The sequence below is a fragment of the Neofelis nebulosa genome, chromosome 18, assembly GCF_028018385.1.
Source record: "Neofelis nebulosa isolate mNeoNeb1 chromosome 18, mNeoNeb1.pri, whole genome shotgun sequence".
Lineage (NCBI taxonomy): Eukaryota > Metazoa > Chordata > Mammalia > Carnivora > Felidae > Neofelis > Neofelis nebulosa.
Genome location: NC_080799.1, coordinates 36,009,309 through 36,027,897, shown reverse-complemented (window position 1 = coordinate 36,027,897; position 18,589 = coordinate 36,009,309). Strand labels below are relative to the sequence as shown.

General features: G+C 59.0%; 3 protein-coding genes across 4 annotated transcripts; all 3 read right to left on the bottom strand.

The window, feature by feature from the left end:
* Positions 1-1,130: 1,130 nt before the first annotated feature.
* On the bottom strand, positions 1,131-4,101 carry SOCS1 (suppressor of cytokine signaling 1). Of its 2 annotated transcripts, none has more exons than XM_058710702.1 (2): positions 3,928-4,101; positions 1,131-2,239 (listed from the first exon to the last, which is right to left on the bottom strand). In XM_058710702.1, exon 2 carries the CDS (start codon positions 2,187-2,189, stop codon positions 1,539-1,541), a length of 651 nt encoding a protein of 216 aa, XP_058566685.1. In that variant the 5' UTR covers positions 2,190-2,239; positions 3,928-4,101; the 3' UTR covers positions 1,131-1,538. The 2 variants fall into 2 exon arrangements, with proteins under 2 accessions (XP_058566685.1, XP_058566684.1); XM_058710701.1 differs by lacking the exon at positions 3,928-4,101 and adding an exon at positions 2,768-2,912.
* An 8,780-nt stretch (positions 4,102-12,881) lies between these two features.
* On the bottom strand, positions 12,882-14,248 carry TNP2 (transition protein 2). The gene is made up of 2 exons (XM_058711054.1): positions 13,870-14,248; positions 12,882-13,046 (listed from the first exon to the last, which is right to left on the bottom strand). The coding sequence occupies exons 1-2, from the start codon at positions 14,168-14,170 to the stop codon at positions 13,030-13,032; spliced, it is 318 nt and encodes a 105-aa protein (XP_058567037.1). The 5' UTR covers positions 14,171-14,248; the 3' UTR covers positions 12,882-13,029.
* Positions 14,249-17,521: 3,273 nt separating this feature from the next.
* On the bottom strand, positions 17,522-18,291 carry PRM3 (protamine 3). The gene has a single exon (XM_058710843.1). The coding sequence runs from the start codon at positions 17,901-17,903 to the stop codon at positions 17,610-17,612; it is 294 nt and encodes a 97-aa protein (XP_058566826.1). The 5' UTR covers positions 17,904-18,291; the 3' UTR covers positions 17,522-17,609.
* Positions 18,292-18,589: the final 298 nt, after the last annotated feature.

The window sequence follows — 18,589 nt, the reverse complement described above, 5'->3', positions numbered from 1 at the left end:
CATCATAAGCACATCCAAGGCTGCAGAGGGCCGGTCTAACTTCTAAAAATGAAGCGCGACACGTCCGTGAGGTTGCTGAACCCTAAACCCAAAAGTGACTCAGTTCACCAGGTGGGGCCGCCCAGTTGCCAGCATGGCTTATCCATCAGGCCACCCACCAACCCACCAACACAGGAGTAGCCGTAAAGCCCATGTCACGGGCACTTCCTGGCCAGGCGGGCCAGCCCCGCAACGTCCTGGAGCGCTCGTTCCCTCCCCCAGCTCCTGAACGCCTCACCTGTGTCCGCGATGCACCTAGGCACCTGCTGCTGAGGGCTACCTCCTCCAGCAAACCCATTGTAGAGGTAAGACACTGAGGCCATGAGAGGCCAAGGGAATTGCCCTAAGCCGCGAGCAGGGCCCTCCTGCCACCACAGACCACAAAGCAGTTTTCTGGCTCCAGGTTGGGTGTTCACCGAAAAAGTACACGAGACAGAACGGGATGGGAAGAAGGAAGTCAGGCCCAGTCCTGTATCCCCCACCCCACCTAAAATGCCCCCCCCGCCGCCACCGCCGCCGCTGCGGCTGAGTCTCAGAATGTGCCCCTCCTCTTCCAAAAACTCATCAAGCCCCCCCCCCCCCCCCCCCCCCGCCACCTTCCTGGAAGTCTTTGTGGTCACAGAATGAAAGAAGTTTCCTCTCTGTCATCCATTTCAGACAGATTCTGGGTGGACAGCCACAAGACGCCCAGGTGTCTTCTCTGACACGGGAACGGCCACAGGCACATTCACCCCCTGCCTTGCTTTTCTCCTCTGGAAAAATAAGAAGAGTCTTGCTTCATAGGCTCGTCTGATTGAGGCATGGAAAACCCAGAACAGGGCAAGGCACACGTTAAGGGCTCAAACACGGAGCTGCCATTTTACCCCACACGAAACACCAACGCTGGACCGGCTGCTCCTCTCCCCCTGAGGGCTGGAACCATGCAGGTCCCCCGGCCACAGAGCACAGGTCACACTCCACCTCCAGCCAAACCCATCAGTCTTAGGACCACTCTGCCGTGGACCCGTTCAGAACCCCGGGGGAAATCCTGGGAGCAAAGCACACGCTCTAGAAACCTTTTTTCTTTTAAAAAAAAAACTTTCATAATAAAGTTTATTACCTAAACTGGCTGTAAAAAATATAAAATAGGATTCTGCACAGCAGAAAAATAAAGCCAGAGACCCTCCCCCAACCCCTGGTTTGTGCAAAGATACTAGGTATATGTAAACATGAAGAGGTAGGAGGTACAAATTCAGGTCCTGGCCCCATACACAGTTAAGCTGGTACAACAACCAGGGAGATCCAGAGGGAGCACCGGGGGGGTGGGGGTGCGCCCCCGCCCCCAAGACATGGGGAGGGGTCTGCGGCCTCGTCTCCAGCGGAGAGGGGGAGGCGCCTCGCCCCCACACCCGCTCCCTCCAACCCAGGTGGGGAGGGCACCCACGTGGTTCCAGGGAAATAATAATTAATAATACAAAATAATAACAAGGCGTTCGAGTTAATGCTGCGTGCGAGGCCGGTCAGATCTGGAAGGGGAAGGAGCTCAAGTAGTCGCGGAGGACGGGGTTGAGGGGGATGCGCGCCAGGTTCTCGCGGCCCACGGTGGCCACGATGCGCTGGCGACACAGCTCCTGCAGCGGCCGCACGCGGCGCTGGCGCAGCGGGGCCCCGAGCATGCGGCGCGGCGCCGCCACGTAGTGCTCCAGCAGCTCGAAGAGGCAGTCGAAGCTCTCGCGGCTGCCGTCCAGGTGGAAGCGGCCGGCCTGGAAGTGCACGCGGATGCTCGTGGGGCCCGAGGCCATCTTCACGCTGAGGGCGAAGAAGCAGTTCCGCTGGCGGCTGTCGCGCACCAGGAAGGTGCCCACGGGCTCGGCGCGCAGCCGCTCGTGCGCCCCGTGCACGCTCAGGGGCCCCCAGTAGAAGCCGCAGGCGTCGAGCAGCGCGCTGGCTCGGGTGATGCGCCGGTACTCGGCGTGAGAGCGGAACGTGCGGAAGTGAGTGTCGCCGGGGGCCGGGGCCGGGGCCGCCGGGCAGGGCCGCGGGCGCGCGGGGACCGCGGGCGCCGCCGAGGGCGAGGGCGGGGACGAGGACGAGGAAGGCTCTGGCCGCCGTCGGGACTCTGCTGCCGTGGAGATTGCATTGTCGGCTGCCACCTGGTTGTGTGCTACCATCCTACACGCGGGGCCGGCCGGAGGGGTGGGCCATAGCGTCCGGGGGTGCGCTGGGGGAGACACGGGCGGTGAGCCGAGAGTCGGGGCGGGCCCGTCCGAAAGGGCCGAGGGGCGCAGGAGCGAGTCGGCGCGGCCCCCGGGAGCCTCAGGGGGCTCAGCTAGCAAACGGGCCTCCCCGTCCGCGGAGCTCCTCCAGGCGGTTGGGGGCCCGGCAGGGGCGGAGTCCGGCCGCCAGGTCGCTCAGAGTTTGGGTGAGAGAGGGGGGCGTGAAGAGAGGTGCGGGGAGCAACCTGCCCCGACTGCGGCCACCGGGCCCTCGGCTCGCCGCCTCGCGGCCGCCGCCTGCTGGCCAGGCCGGGGACTGGCGCCTCGTCCGGGCGGTTTGGACCAAGGCAGAGAAGCTGCGCTGCGGGAACCCCGCGCGCGCGGGGGGCTGCTAGGGTGGGGCCGGCGGGGGCCAGGGGCGTGGCGGCCGCGACCCCATCATGCGGCCCCCGAGGCCGGCCTGACACCCGGCCGTCCTTTCCTGTCCTGTCTTCCCCTCTCCCTCCCGCTTCCTTGCCCAGTGCCCGGCTCACCTGGCGGCGGGGCGCGGGGCGCCGCGGGCGGGGCGGCGGGGGGCTCCGGGGCGGCTCTCGCGCATGCTCCGGGGCCGGGAGCCGTGCAGCTGCCACGGCCGCAGCTCGCTCTGCTCCGCGCCCGCCCCTGCACCAGTCTTTTATTTTAAACTGGGTAGGAGGTGGGGCCCGCTGGCAGCGGCTCCGCCCCCTAAGGCTGCAGGCCCCGCCCTTCCGCGCCACTTTCGGTTTCTTTTTCGGCGGTGGAGCGAGGCGCGGGCCACGCGAGTTCGACCTTTCGCACGCCATCAGGGACCCTCCGCGGGGAGGCACCCCCCCCTCCCCTGACCCAGCCTCACACCCATCCTAGGACCCCTCCATCAAGGGCTCTGGACCCCCTGCCATTCCGATGCCCCCTTTGCACCTGGAGCCCCTACTTTTGCCCTAGGGCGCAGATTTCTGCAGCCAAGCCCTTTTAGTATATACACTGGACTGGCTCCGACACACCCCTCTCCCCTCCCCCCCACCAGGTATCTCGGCACCCGTCTCCGGTAGATCTCTGTCCTCCACTCCCCTGTAGCCAGGCCCCACCTCCCGATTCTGGGGTCCCACCTGCAGAGCCGGCCCCGGACCCCTTGGGGCTGCTCCCGCCGTCCCCCTGCCGCCTGCAGCCCCAAACCCTCGGGCGGCTGTCCCTCCGCACCCCTCCCAGCCCGTCACTGGCCCTGGTCTTGGCTTGGGCTTCCCAGGAAGCGGCGGCCTGACCACAGGCTTCAGAGGAACCCTTCGGAAGCGCGAGAAAGGCGCCTCGACTGCGGATCCGAGTTCCTCGGAAACCGGGCGGGGCCGTTAAGGGCAGCTTTGGCTCCGCTTCCCCGCCAGGGGACAGCTGGAGAAACTGAGGCCCCGCGGAGGGGTTGTGATCTGCAGCGACTGGCAGATGAGGGGTGGGGTTCTGGATGAGCATGCCCTCCTCTCTTATTTTGGGGAGAGAAACAGCTGGGCACCTTCAGACGCACTTTGGAGCCGGATGAAAAGATGGTTCATTGATGTGATGATTCCAAAAACCTACCTTGAGTTTTCCTGGCCTGCCCTCCTCTCCCCCAACTACTACCTTACAGAGTCCTCTCCCGCTACTCGGTCAAGCATCTGCCGCCACTGCCGCCACCCCGCACTCATACCTCTGGTTTGGGATCATGGGGGCTTGATGGTGCCAGCTATACTTTGTACATCCGTGTGCGTGATCCGGTGACTTTGTCGTGGAGAAGCACGGAGTACGTGCCTGGTTGGTACGTGTATTTTTGAAGGCAAGAAAGAACTAATGAGGGTCGGGGCTAGTGCGTCGTTAGTCCCAGACTCTTCAGGGGTTACGCAGAAGACTGACCTGGCTGGGGGCTTGGCGAGTGGCCTCCCGCTGGCACATACTGCCCTCTACAGCCCGTTCTCAGACTGCAGCCCAGCCCTCTCGTCTCCTTGAAGCCCTAATGGGTTCTAGGTCCTCCCGCCCATCCCCTTGGTGCTCTCCTTCCCTGGCCCCAGGCTGCCCACTTTTCCTCTTAAACACAAGGGGATGGCCCAGAACCAGCCTTGCTTAGGACCCCATCAGCTCCCGGAATTCATGTTGGCAGGAGCTGGTATTGGTCACTAACGTAGTTGTCCCGTGTTGTGAGTGTGTATATACATATGTGTGTGTGTGCATGCGTTAGTGTGCAAGGAGGTGGGAGACAAGGTGTGGAGACGTGCATGTGCCAGTGGTCAGGTGCTGTGGTCATTCCAGAGCACCTACCTGCTGGTGCTGTGTCCTGTGGTGGGGGGTGGAAAAAAAAAAAAGGTAGTGGCTAAAAGTCTGACTTTGGACCCAGACTACATGGATTCCAGTTCACCTGTACCACTTTCCAGCCTTGTGATTCTGAGCGTGTAATTAACCCCTCGGCTTCGGTTTCTCCACGCGTGAAACAGAAACAAAAATAGTACCTCCTTCCTAGCAGCAGGGGTTATAGGGATTATGGGTCAAGCACTCAGAGCCATCCCTCGTTATGATAAGCATTCAGCAGGTGTTCGGTCTTGCTCTGTTCCTCTGAGGGTGCCTGCGGGCAGCATGTTAGATCCTGTAGCCACGTGGCTTCATGCCGTGTCCGTTTCAATTTTTTTTTAATGTTTATTTAATTTTGAGAGTGAGAGACTGAGTGCAGGTGGCCGAGGAGCAGAGGGAGAGGGAGACACAGAATCCGAAGCAGGCTCCAGGGTCTGAGCTGTCAGCACTGAGCCCGACGCGGGGCTCGAACTCACGGACCATGAGATCATGACCTGAGCCAAAGTTGAACACTTAACCGACTGAGCCACCCAGGCGCCCCTTTTTAATATTTATTTTTGAAAGAGAGAGCGTGCGCATGTGCACATGCATGAGTGGGGGAGGGGCAGAGAGAGGGAGACACAGAACCCGAAGCAGGCTCCAGGCTCCGAGCTGTCAGCACAGAGCCCCACACGGGGCCTGAACTCACGAACCATGAGATTATGACCTGAGCTGAAGTCACTTAACCGACTGAGCCACCCAAGCACCCCATCTCTGTGTCCACTTTAGAAGCCCTAACCCAAGAGCCACAGGCCAGAGAAGGCATGGGCGAAGCAGAAGGAAGAGAGTTTTGTGGGGATAAACCAGGGCTCTGGATGCTGGCAGTGGGAAAGGGTAGCACTTCCCTCTCACCTGAACTGGGGGCGGTGGTCTGGGCCCAGAGAAGGCCAGGCTGGGCTGGCTCCTGTATGATCTGTCTTCCTGCCAACAGTCTCCTCAGCAGGCCTCTGGGCAGAGGGAAATCTATAAATAGCTGATGGTCCGTATGCCCCCTTAACCCCCACTGGCAGCTTCGATGGCTCTATGGGAGAGCCACCCCTTTCCTTGGGGTCTGGGACCCCCTTCTCACAGCCCCGTCTTGTTGCCACACTCCCACCCATGCCTGTGAAGGAAGCCCCCCTCTCCATCCCATTGACTCATACCTGTGACGTATTGGCCTGAGGTGACTGTGTGCCACATGCTTTACAGTCCTTAGATCATTGGATTGGCGTAACAATCTAATCTGCCCATTTTGCAGACAGAGAAACTGAGGCTCAGAAGGGGAATCGCTTGCCTTGGGGCACACAGCTCAGAAGGGGCAGAGCTGCAGGATATATCAGACCCCCCAAAGCTTTCACCCGTGTCCACCGTGCTGTCAGCTTCCTCCCCCAGTTCCTCCTGGTGATCTCAAATCCTGGTCTGCCTGCTAGAAAAACAGTAGATGCCAGAGAAATCAGAGATTCATCTGTATCCTGAGCCTGCCTGGGGAGGAGTGGGGACGGTTCTGCCAGCTTCCCTCTCACTTCGGAGCTTGAGGAGGCCCCAGGTGTCAGCGTCTAGGCCTCCACCTCTCCCTCTGTGGCTCTGAATTCATCCTTGAGCACCAATTTCTTGCCCGTACAGTGGGCTCGGCCCCATCCTCCACCCTGACCAGATCCTGTTTGTGAAAGCCGTGGTGACTCAGGCTCAAATCACTGAGCACACGGCCAGGACACTTAACCACCAACAGGACAGCCACTCTAGCTTTGGTTTCATTTTCTGAAGCCCTGACTTCAAAACGAAACCAAATCCAGATACCAAAAGGGAAAAAGAAATCGGTTGACTGACAGGCATCTGCCTTCTTGGCATTTCTCCCCGGAGGACTGGCCCCAGGCTCGCAGGAAGCTGGGCAGCGCGGGAGCCCCGAGGAGCTCAGGCTCCACGTCAAGACAGGGCTGCGTTCTGATCCCACGCCTGCTGCTTCCCAGCTGTGTGACCTTAGGCAAGCAGCTTGCCTTCTCTGGGCCTTGTCTGCCCCGTCTGCGAAACAGTCCCTGAAAGTTCTGCCCCTCGCAGAGCAGCAATGCACACCGAGCCCAAAGCAGAGTGCCCGCCAGAGACGGTGCTTGGCACAAGCGACTTCTTGTCACAGGGCAGTTGGGACAGCCGTCTGTCCACAGCTTGCTGCGCGGCAGCCTGACATGTGGGGCCCCAGCCGGCAGCAGTGGGGAATCAAAATCCTGGCCCACAGGGCTCAGTTTTTCAGCTTCTCTTTCCAGCTTTGGCCAAGTTCTGCCGGGAAAAGCTGTCCCTGGCTAGGGCATGCGATCCTGAAGTTGTCCTCTGCCCCGGTGTTCCTCCATCCCGCCTGCCTCCAACCTGTGGCGGCAGCCCAGGTTCCCATGGGAGGCAGTGCCTCTGGGGAGCCCCGAGCAGTGGGGCTTATATCGTGGAGACGGCTAACCATCAGCCTGGGTTTAAACCTGTCACTTAATGAGCATGGGACCTGGGGCGAGCTTCTTGGTTTCTCTGTGCCTCAGTTTCCCTATCTGCAGGATGGGGGTAAGAGCGCATCTATTTCCCTCCTTCGGTATTCATTCAGCAGGTTAGTTGTCGAGTGCCCGCTGTCTGCCAGGTACTGGGAACTCAGGGGTCTTCAGGCAGACAGACAGGAGACAGGGAATTCACATAAGCATTTCATGCTGTGCTAAGTGCCATGGGGGAAATAAACGTGGGGACAGGGAGCGACGAGAGGTATGCAGGTTTGGGGCAAGAGTGAGATCAGGCAGAGAAAGCCTTTTGGATGGTGACAGAGTTGAGGTCTTTCTAAAAGTGGGCTGAAGGTGACTCCAGGCACAGAGATCAAGCAGTTCATGCAAAGGCCCTGCGGTGGGAATGATAGGTGTATGTGAGGACCCGAGAGAGGGCGTAGTGTTGGTGTAGACAGCAAGGGGGGTGAGCGCAGGGGTTCACCTGTGCTTTAGCACAGGGGTTGGCAGGGGTCCAGTCCGTCCGGCGGGTCCCGGCTAGGAGGTGGGAAGGGCTTGGATTTCACCCTGACGGCTGGAGCCAGTCCTGGAGGCCCAGGAAATACTGTAGGATTGGATGTGGAAAGAACCCTCTGGCTTCTGACCTCCCAGACAGCTGGGTCTTTAGCCACAATAACCTGCACTAGAGGCCTTGGGGCATACCTCACAACTGTCCCTGACCCGCCAGGGTGTCACCACCCTAGTTCCCCCAGTACCAAGGGACAGCCGGGGGACATTATAAGAGAGAACACTGCTTGGGGAGTCCAAGGCCTGAGTCCTGGGGGTCAGCCCTCACTTCCCGGGAGACCTTGGGAGAGGAATCACAGTTTACCGGGCCCCCAGCTCTGGGCCGGGTGATAACTTTTTGGCATATTGTCTTACTTGCTCTTTCCCACGGTCTTATGAGGTGGCAGTAATTAGGTGCCCTCATTTACCAGAGGAGAAGAGCGCTACTCAGCGAGCTGGTGGAACGTGAACAGGAGTTTCGGAGAGGCTGAGCCCCACCTGAGGCCTCTGTCTGGAGAGGCCCCTGCTTCGCTGTGGGGCATGGAACCTGGTCCCAGCCGGTCCCGACAGCGGGAATGATCGCGGCTTCCAGGGAACGCGTGCGCCCCTCGGGACCCTCGAGTCCAAGGAGAAGGCTCTCCTCTACAGCAGAGGAGGCCGAAAGGCCAGGAGGGGTAGCACGAGCTGGTGACTGGACTCCAAAGTGACAACAGGAGGGCTCCTCCCTGGTCCTGGGGAGACTTGACGAGAACCTTCCAGCGGTCTCTTTATCCCCCTGTGACAGGTGGGGAAAGAGGTAGGTCAGAGATGAAGTGTAGGCAGAAAGTAGGGGCTATTGTATTAATAACTCCGAAATAGGAGGGGCAGGAAAGAGGATATCTGAGCGCGTTGGTCACGGAGCCCAGACATACCTGGTTCCAGGCCCAGCTCCCCCAGGCCACCCCCAGTAAGTGTGATGGCTTCGGGCAAATGGACTTAATCCAGAGGCCCCAAGAACCCTCACGAACTCCAAGCATGGCGGGCCTGGCAGTTCCGTTTGGCAGTGGACAGAGGGCAAAAGAGAACGTGTAAAAGCTGTGAAACCAGACACAGAAACACACACAGCCGGCCGGGACATCGGGAGTCGGGGCCAAGGATGACTCCTCACCTCACCCCGCTGCTCACTGTGAGAAAGCTACTGCCAACGGCAGGTACCGCGGCTTGAATTGGGCCCCGTTCTCAGGTTCGGGAGGCATCTCGTCTCCGGAGGCTCGACAGTGGCCCGTGACCTGGGAGGCCCGGTGCCCGCTGGCACAGAAGAGGCACCCGGCCAGGCCGGCAGGGCCCCGAGCGGGCTCTGGGACGAGGTGATCCTGGACCCGAGTTTGAAAGACCAGGGAGGACGTGGCCAAGGGACAAGAAGGGAGTGTGCTTCTGGAGGCGCACGGCACGGGCAGAGGCCTGGAGACAAAACTCTGAGGACCCGAGTGGCAGGTGGCAGGAGGTGAGGCTAAGCAGGAAGGGTTTATAGGCAGAGGCTTGGCTGGGAGAAGGCCGTGTGCTGTCCTTGGCCTTTCCCTGCCCTGCGGTGATGAGTGCCTCTGGGGAGAGCCTTCTGGGCCACCTTGGCTGGACCACCAAGCCCAGAAACGTGGGCCGGAGAGCAGTCAGTTTATAATCATGGGTTCTCTGCGCTCAGTTTATAATCGCCGCACCTGTACCCTCTCCCTTCAAGGTCAGCAAAGCTTTGCCGAGCACCTGCTGGATGCTTCGCCGATGCTCATTTCGTTTTTCTCCTCGACTTATCTTTCGTTTCCTTGGATAGAGTAATTAAAGCACTTTCCCTCCCTGGACGTAACCCCAGGCACCGGCTTGGTCTCTGCACTTTCAGATCTTTCTGTGGGCACTTATGTCGTGCTTCCCCTCCGCCCCCTGCCCCATAAAAACAAAGTGTTGTTTTTTGTAGGCTGCTTTGTTCTGTAAATGATAGATCTTTCCCCATCTTGTTCTTTTCACCCAACGACATCTGCCGGCCATCCGAATAGAGAGATCAACCCCCGTTCTTTTTTTTTTTAACATTTAAAAAATTAAGTTTATTTTGAGAGAGAGAGAGAGAGAGAAAGAGAGAGAGAGAGAGAGAGAGAGAGAGAGAGAGAGCACGCACAAGCTGGGGAGGGTCAGAGAGAAGGAGAGACAGAATCCCGACGCGGGGCTCGAACTCACAAACTATGAGATCATGACGTGAGTCAGAGCCGGATGCTCGACCGACCGAGCCACCCAGGCGCCCCGTGAGTTATTGCCAGTTTTTGGCTCTTACAAACCAGCGTGACCCTGCACCTCCCTGGGCCTCCTCTCGGCACACGTGTGAGAAACACCTTGCGCGCTTCGAATGTTAATAGACGCCGCCTGGTTTGTCTGCCAGCGTGCGTCGCCACCATCATGCCCTCAGCAGCCACAGCCAACCGTCTCTGCCTCCCTTACCCTCACCAGCACTGGTTGTTACCCATCCTTTGCCATTTTTGCCCGTGCAGTGGGCACACAAGTGGCATCTCGCTGTTGCCTTAATGCCTGCTCCTTTTCTTAACCGAGTCAACGTATGTGCACTGAGCTCCTGATAGGCCCCCGGGCTAGGTGCTGGGGATACAGCAGTCAAGAGCAGGGGGCCCCTTGGACCTCCTCGCAAAGCACGAGAGGCAAATAAGGCTCAGAGAGGTTAAGAGCCAGGCCCAGGGTCGTCCAGCGAGGGAGTGAGGGAGCTGGGATTTGAATCTGGGTCTGTACAGCTACAGAGTCTGAGTATTTTTCCTCCTGAATTGTACTCAGACGGGGCGTCTCAACCCAGGATGTGCCCCAGGACTGCTGGGTCCCCCGAGCGAGCCCCGGGGCCCCTTAGGAATGGCAGCCCCACCACAGGCGAGGCTGTGTCCCGGCACTTCTCAGGCTACCCCGCACCCTCAATATCCCACCCAAATGAAATCTCTCAACCGGAAAGGCAAGATATGTTGCCTTCAGAATCTGCATAACCTTCCCAGTGGCTGAACAAAGCGGCTGTTTCTGTTTCCTGAATTTGGGTTTCCAGCAGACCTGCCCCCGAACTGTTGCCTCCCCACCTGAAACCAAGCAAGTAAAAGAATGAGCCTGTGGTTTGCTGTTTTTCCTCTTGTCATCGGTGTCTGCGCGAGAGGGGGGCCGTGTGCCTGTGAGTGCCTGCCGGCATGTGAAGAGGGGTGTGTGTGTGTGTGTGTGTGTGTGTGTGTGCGCGCGCACGCACGCTGAGGAGTTCACATGTAAACCTAACTCTCTCCGTGTCTGAGTGGGCTCGAAGGGCGAGTCCTTTGTCTATGTGACTGGTCATCTCTGTGTGTGTGTGTGCTTGTGAAACTTTTTTCTGAGTGTTGGAAACATGGGAACATGTGACCCAGTCTGTCAGCTTCCCACGTTCTCTTATTACAGAGATTGTGTCTCCACAATAGATCTCCTGCCTTCAGTGATCATATCATAAAAGGACACTGCCCAGGGAATAGGGAGGTCCTTTGGTGAGTGGGACTTAAAGTCCCTGACCTCTGTCTCCACCTGCTCCCTTAAAGTGTGCTCCCCAGAAGGGCTCCCCAAACTCTTCTGCCCTGCGGTATCTGTGACTATCATGGCATCATGTGGCCTTACATTTTTAATAGGAAACCAGGTGGTTTGGGGCAAAACATAAACGTCTGATCTCACACCTGCCTTCCTGCAGACCTTATCAAACCATTTTACCTCTGAGTCTCAGCTTCTTCATCTATAACACGGGAGCGGTAATGTCTCCTGCCTTAGGTGTGTGGATTCAGTGGAAACATTTATGTCAAAGCATCTGGCACCTCATAGGTGCTCAGTAAATGGTAATTTCCCCAGCCCGCCTGGGCCCTCCCCACATCCTCTCATAGGTACGTGGTGCCAACCTGGAACATCTCCCTGCTGTGGGGAGGACAGGGGCCCAGGAAGTACACACTGTGTACCTGACCCTGTACTGGATGCTTGTATTGCATTATCTCAGGGAACATCCCCACCCCCTCCAGGTAACTCCTCGGGAGATGAGACCAGGGCACAGAGAGGGAAAATGACTCTCTAAAGCCGCACAGCAGAGATCTGAGGGGGGACCTTCCGGGTCCTGCCACTGTCCCGCAAAAGTCAGCCTTGCTGTAATTGACATACATGAAGTGCCCACCGCTGAAAGGCCCCCTCCTGGTTCCTTTCCGTCTACTGCAGACCCCCCGAGCACTTCCACGCCTGACCCGTCTCCACATGTTCCCCTCGGTTCCGTTAGCCCAGATGCCAAGTGAAACACAAAAGGGAATCCCAAGCATCCATGTGCCCAGCGCTGTGCTGGGTACTTTCCCAGGCAGTGACGGGGCTGCTGGACTGTGAGGGGAGAAATGATTACCCAGTTAGATGTGGAGCGGGGGTGGTCTCGGAGGAACTTGGGTCTGACCCTAAGCCACTTGTGGTAATTTACATGGGGCCCTAACCATTCCCACCATCTGGTACTTCGTCTGCCTTATTTTGCAAAGGCTCCTTCAGTGCCTACTATGAGCAAAGTGTGAGGCCTGCGTGCCCCTTCACACCCTCGACACCTCCAGAGGAGGAGACTGATTCCAGATGGGTGTTCCCTCTGTGCTGGCTCTTCTGTTCCCTGTAGCTCTGTCTCCACACGGCAGCGAGCACGGGACCGTTAAGACCCTGCTGTGACTTGAACGGCCAGCCTCCCGGTGCAAACCCCCGCAGGACCTGGCCCCCGCCTGGCACTGCCCCACCACCACACACTCTTCCTTTGGCCCAGAATGTTCTGGACGGGGCCCTGTGTGTCCTCTGTGTTCTCGGAGCCCAGCACAGCCCCAGAACGTACCTGGGCCCTTAGCTAAGTTGTGGAGCGTCACCAGCAGGGAAACGGGAGCCAGGGTTCAAACTCGGGGTGCTCTGGACTTCGAGATGCACATTCCCGACCCCTCCCCTCGCCTGTCTCCTGCCACTCTTGTGTGCTGGCTACGGCATGTGGGTCACATGAACATGTGGGCCTGTGGGCATCCCGGGTGTGTGTGCACCGAGGTGGGAGGTACAGGGCCGAGGAGGGCTCCGCCCGTCTGCTTCCCAGCTTCTTGGGGTGTCCAGCCCGCCTTAGTTTCTGCTCCTGTGCTCGCCTCGGTTCGCACGCTTCCGCGAGGTCCCGGCGCGAGACACGCCCCTGCTCCTTACACAGCCTCTTCCTGCTTTGAGCTTCCAAGCCAGGCCCCCCAACCACGTGCCCCCTCTTGTGAAACCAAGACGCCAACTCCAGGAATGGTCATCCAGCGTACAAGCTTTAATCAACGTTGCATAGAAATCACTGTAATAATGCGTTCCTGCAAAAAGTTTGACTTCCTTCTGGTGCGCGATGGCATTTCTCGTTTGGGTGCAGCCGATGCAGGAACAAGCCATGGGGTGCTGTCTCAGTTGTATTTCCGCCCTGAGGGATGGGAAGGGGAGAGGACCTTTAACTGGGAATGCGTCGCTGCCTCCTTTGGGTTTTGGACTGCTCATCAGCAACTAAATACGGGGGGTGTGGGTGGAGCTTAGACTGTCAACCTCCTCTTGCCTTCTGCGAATCCGTCCATTTGTCCCACTTATCACCCAACCATCCATGAATTCACCCAGTCCCTCTATTACCCAACGTCCTTTCACTAAACCGGATCCAGGCTACCCATTCAGTCTGTCCGTCCAAACGTCTTCCTTCCACGGTGCAGTCAGGCTTCCAGTTGACCAGTCAGTTCATCTACCCTTTTATCCATCCACTCATCTGCTCATCTATCCACCTAGCCCATCATCAACCAATTCAACTTTCTTCCTGCAGCTGTCAAACTACACCCAACCCATTCACCATCCATTCACCAGTCATGGGAGTTGGGGGACGGGGATGCAGTCTATCCCTCACTCCCTCCGTCCACTCAGCCACCTAACCTTGGTCACCCAACCCTCTATGGACCAACCTTCTAATGAGTGGTTTACCCAGCCAGCCTCATATCCACCCATCTAGCTAACCCACAATCTGGCCACCCTGCGCATCATCCCGCTCTATCTGAAGAGCTAGTCCATCGGTGCGTCACCTATACAATGGCCCTAGTCTCCTCGCCTTGGCCACCCTTGCCTGTGGTTCCTCTGTGCTCTGGCTTAGAGGCTGCAGCCTTTACCTCGCTCCCCCTAAGGTCCAGCTGGGCTGCTCTCCCTCGTCTGGGGTCGGAGAGGGGGGAGGGGAGGGTCCTGTGGCCCTTCCCCACCTGCTTGAAAGGTACCTGAGTTCCGCCTCTTGGTTTTATACACCTGCTGGCTCCTCTTGGCCGCCTTCCTCTTTTTCACCTTTCCTCCCGAATTCTTTCTGTTCTTGGGGTAGCTGCGGGAACGAGTGGTGGGCCGCGGGGGGCAGTGGTGGGAGCGCATGCTGTGTTTTTGGTGCCTCGGCGGTGGGCTGGGGTCTGGACTCTGGCTCTGGTGGCCGGTTGGGCCGCAGCACTGGCTGCAGGTGTGGCTTTGGGGCCGAGAGTTGCTGTGGGGCTGGGTGTGGGTGATGGGAAGGCTCTGCGTCTTGGTGTCCATGGGAGGCCACGCTTGGAGGGGCAGAGGCCTCCTCCTTCTCCTCTCGCAGCACACCCGGCTTTACAGAGGCCCCGGCAGCCCCTGCTTATATAATTGGGGCTGATTGTGATGCCACAGGCCACCGGGGTGTGACAGATGTGGCCAGGCTGGGACAAAGCCCCTGCCCCTTGCCTTCACCCCAGGGGGGGGCCGCTTTCAGGGGCGCCCTGGGAGAGTCCCATCTGTTGGCTAAAAGTAGGGACCCTTGGGGCGCCTAGGTGGCTCAGTCGGTTAAGCGTCCGACTCTTGGTTTCGGCTCAGGTCATGATTTCACAGTCCGTGGGGTCGAGCCCCACATCGGGCTCTGCGCTGACAGCACGGAGCCTGCTTGGGATTCTCTCCCTCCCTCTCTGCCCCCCCCCCCACTCGCGCTGTCTCCGTCTCTCTCAAAAATAAACAAAACTTCAAAAAAAAGGCGGTAGGGACCCTGGGGTCAGGTGGAGCTGGGTCCATATCCCTGATCTGCTGCTTGCTTTCCTCTGGCTTTTGTAGAACGGGGGCAATAAGAATCCCGATCTCCCAGGACATCAGATGAATTAGAGAATCTATGTCCAGTGGTTGGCTCCGGGCCAGCCCCCAGAAGGACCTCCATACCCGCTGTCTGAGCATCCCCAGTGCGCTTCCGTATTCCCCCCACGCAGCGTGGAAGTCAGGAGCACCTCTCTGACCCTGGTGCAGTTGGCTGGCCTCGTGGGCAGCCTGTCGGGTGGATGACTGGTGTACAGCCAGACGGGCGGGTGGGCAGACGTCGAGTCGACTGGATGGCTTACCGCACGGCGGTTAAGAGTCACCGGACGGACTGATGGGTGGTCTGCCTGGTGAGCTCACCTCCCCAGCCATGTTTCAAGCTGGGGGATTTAGAACCTGGTTCTAACGCCGGTTTGGGCTTATGTCCGATCTTGGGTAGTGTGTTTTGGTTTTCAAGGCTCGGTTTCCTCATCTAACAAAGGGATGTCTTTCCTTCCTTTGCCGCATTCTTGTGAGCCTGACTGTGTGGTCGCCTTGAGAGCCTGCCTCTCTCCTGACTCCCTGCTCCTCACCCTGCTCCCCTCCTTGATGGTGGAGCCCCGCCATCCAGTTGGAATCACCACCCTGGCCCGGCTCAGACCTCCCAGCTCCTAGAGCAGAAAGCCGGTGCCTGCGTTTGCACACAGCCCCGTCGGAGCTCGCTCGTCCGTTCGGTGCTCCGTCCGCAGCCGCCTACCTGTCCCCACACCTTGGCCAATGCCCGTGGGCTTTGCTCTTGGCCGCTCAGCCTGTAGCTCCCATTTCCTGCTGCCACGCCACACCCTCTGTCCTCCCCGCCCCCAGCAGCCCCCCCAGCCAACCCCCGCTTCTCTCTGTTGGTCATGCACAGCTTTGCCTCTTGTTGTGAGGCTTTGCTACCACCTGCTTTTGTCGCAGGTTATTACTAAGCATGTCCCGTCAGTTGTGGCGAAAGCCGCTCTTGTCTACTGAGCGCTTCCTGTGTGGCTGGCCTCCGGGCCCCACGTTTTCTGTAGGCAGCCTTGCCCTCCAGCCTCCCAGGGACGCTGTGCGGTAGACTGAATGGTGCCCCCCCCCCCCCCCGCAGAGATATGTCTACGTCCTAACCCCTGGAACCTGTCGTGGATCTTTGCAGATGTAAGTAAATTAAGGATCTTGAGGGCATCCTGGATTATCCAGGTGGGCCCCAAATCCAGTGACAAGTGTCGTTATGACAGAGACGAGACACAGGGAGAAAAACCAGGTGGGGGCAGAGCCCATGAGGGTACTTGACCACAAGCCAAGGAAGTCCTGGGGCCCCTGTGTGCCGGACGAGGCAGGAAGGATTCTCCCCTAGGACCTCCGGAGGGGGTGTGACCTTGTTGACACCTTAATTTCATGCCTCTGGCCTCCAGACTATGAGAGAATAAATCTCCATTGTCTTAAGCCACCAAATCCGTAATAATTTATTATAGCAGCCCTAAGAAACTAATGCACCCTGGAAGGTGGGTGTCTCATTATTATATTTAACAAAGGGGAAACGGGCTCAGAGAGGTTGAGAGACCAGCCCAGAGTCCCACAGTTCGTCAGTGGCCGAGCCAGGATTCCAGTCCAGGTCTGGCCCCTTCTAGTCCTGCCTTTCATTCACGGAGGGCCCGCGTGGCCCTCTCTGTCCTGGTGGCTCTGTTTGTGTGAGCTCAGTGGGGCTAGTTGGGTTCTCAATGCTGGGCCACTCTGTCAGGACTGGCTGTGGGTCTCTGGACTGTCTCCCCCATCCTCCCCTCTCCCCACTCTCCTCCCCCCTTCCCTCCCCCCTCCTGACCCCCCTCCACTGCTGACTCCCCACTTCCCGGCCCTCCAGTACCTAGTGAGATAGAGTCTGTGTTTTATTCAACTCAGGGCCCATCAAGCCTGGCATGGTGCCTGGTATGCAGCAGGGGCTCGACGGGGATGTTTGCGGGCAGATGACTGGGCAGGCGGACCTATGGGGCGTGGACAGAGGGACGGAACCGGCTCACCGAGTTCCTTGGTTGGGGCATGGAGTTGGGGGCCCTGGACAGCAGGGTCTCTTCCTCCTGACATCACATGCCCTCTGCCTGCTCCGGGCCTCAGTGGTGGCCTCCCCTTTGAGTAAGTCAGGGCCTCTCCTTGCACTGAGAATCTTCTGGAAATACTGTCCACCTCGCACTCCCGTCTCCAGCAGCCCCCACCAGGATCCTTCTCGGGCCCAGGAGCCTGGTGCTCGGGGGACCGAGGGAAGGGGGTGAGACCTCACTGGTTATTCCTTTTGGCAAGAGCAGGGTTAAGAGAGCCAGGGCAAGAGTGGCAACAGACGCGTTCCAATGCTTCTTGAAGGCCAGAGTAAGGGCCTGGGTCTGCGTCTGGATCTGGCACCTTCTCTGGGCTCCCACTGCCCATTGCTGTGATGGGAGCATTGGCAGCTGGACCCCTTGATGAAGGCAGACGTGAGCCTTTGGCGGCGGGGAGCACAGGCGGTCACCCTGACTTCAGCAGCGTCAGTGGCTGAGGACTGGAGGTCCCTCCATGTGCTCTGACCCCAGAACCAGGGCCAGGGCGGCCAGAGACAGCCACCGTGACCCCAGCGACATTTCCGACAGACCTGGCCAGCTTCCAGTCCTGGCTACCACTTTTCCTACCCGCCGAGGCAGGGGAGGGTGGTTGAGAAGCCACGGGGGTGTGGGCCTCCTGAGAACTTCCAGCTGGACACCAGGAACAGGGGTCCCTGACCCCTGCTCTTCCCCGTCCCTACGCACACACGGGCACACGCTCGCACACACACACACGCAGCACTGCAGGCGTGGGGTTGGAGAGACCAGAGAGGCGAAGTCCTTGGGAGACTTTTTATTGACTCTTTTCAGAAAGTTCTTCTCGCCGGAACAGTGGTGGGAATCTCTTCCTGGGCCACCGTCGTGGGTCAGGAGTGCGTCTGCTTGGGCTCGGGGCTCTGCTGGGCCGCAGGCTCTTCTTCCGCACCCTCCTTCTCCTGCCGCTCGGCCTCTATCAGCAGCAGCTTGCCCTGCACTGGGAGCTCCTCCTCGTCCTCCTCCTCTTCCTCCTCCTCGTCCTCCTCCTCCTCTCCCCCCTCTTCTCCCTCCCCCTCGGACGACAAGGAGAAGTTATCCTGACTCACACAGGCCATGAGCTTCTTCATGGGGGATTCGTAGCCCCGGCCGTGGCCAGTGCTGAGCTTGGCACAGCGGGAACCCATTGCCCGCGTTGGCTGCCTCTCCAGACCAGGAGGGAAGGCCACTGGAGATGGGGGGAGTGGAGGGGCTGTGAGGACAGTAGGCAGGGCGCTGACATCACAAAGGGGCCCCTGGAGCCCCGCCCCCCGCCCTCGGACACCCGAGTCTGGGCTGACACCTGTCTCAGACCTCAGCCACCAGCAGCCCCCTCGAGGTTCCACCACCTACAAGCCAGGACGGAGTCAGAGTTCCAGGCCGGCCACCTTGCCTCATTTGTGCTGGCAAAAGTCCCCCTTTTAGCTGAGATGACAGTTGGGGATAGAATTTCCAGAAGCAGGAGAACACATAGGCTCCTCCCCACATTCCAGAAATACCCAGCCCCAGAGAGCCGTTGACATTATGTGAGGATGGGTTAGAATAGTGGTTACTTTGGGGGGCAGTTGGCTTGAGGGAGGAGAGAGGCTGGAAATGTCTGGTTCCTTGACCTGGCGGTGGAGGCGGGGGGGGGGGGCGGCGGGGAGGGCTACACAGGTGTACTTATAACTTGTGCCCTGTGTATAAGCTGTACTTCTGGAAGACTAGAAGTTTTCCTGTTTGTGGTCACAAGTCTTTGTACACGTGCCCATAGCACACGATTTCAGCACAGGGTGCATGGGAGGGGGGTGAGGAGTCATTTCTGAGCTCTTGCCTTTTTCTGCTCCGGAGGGAG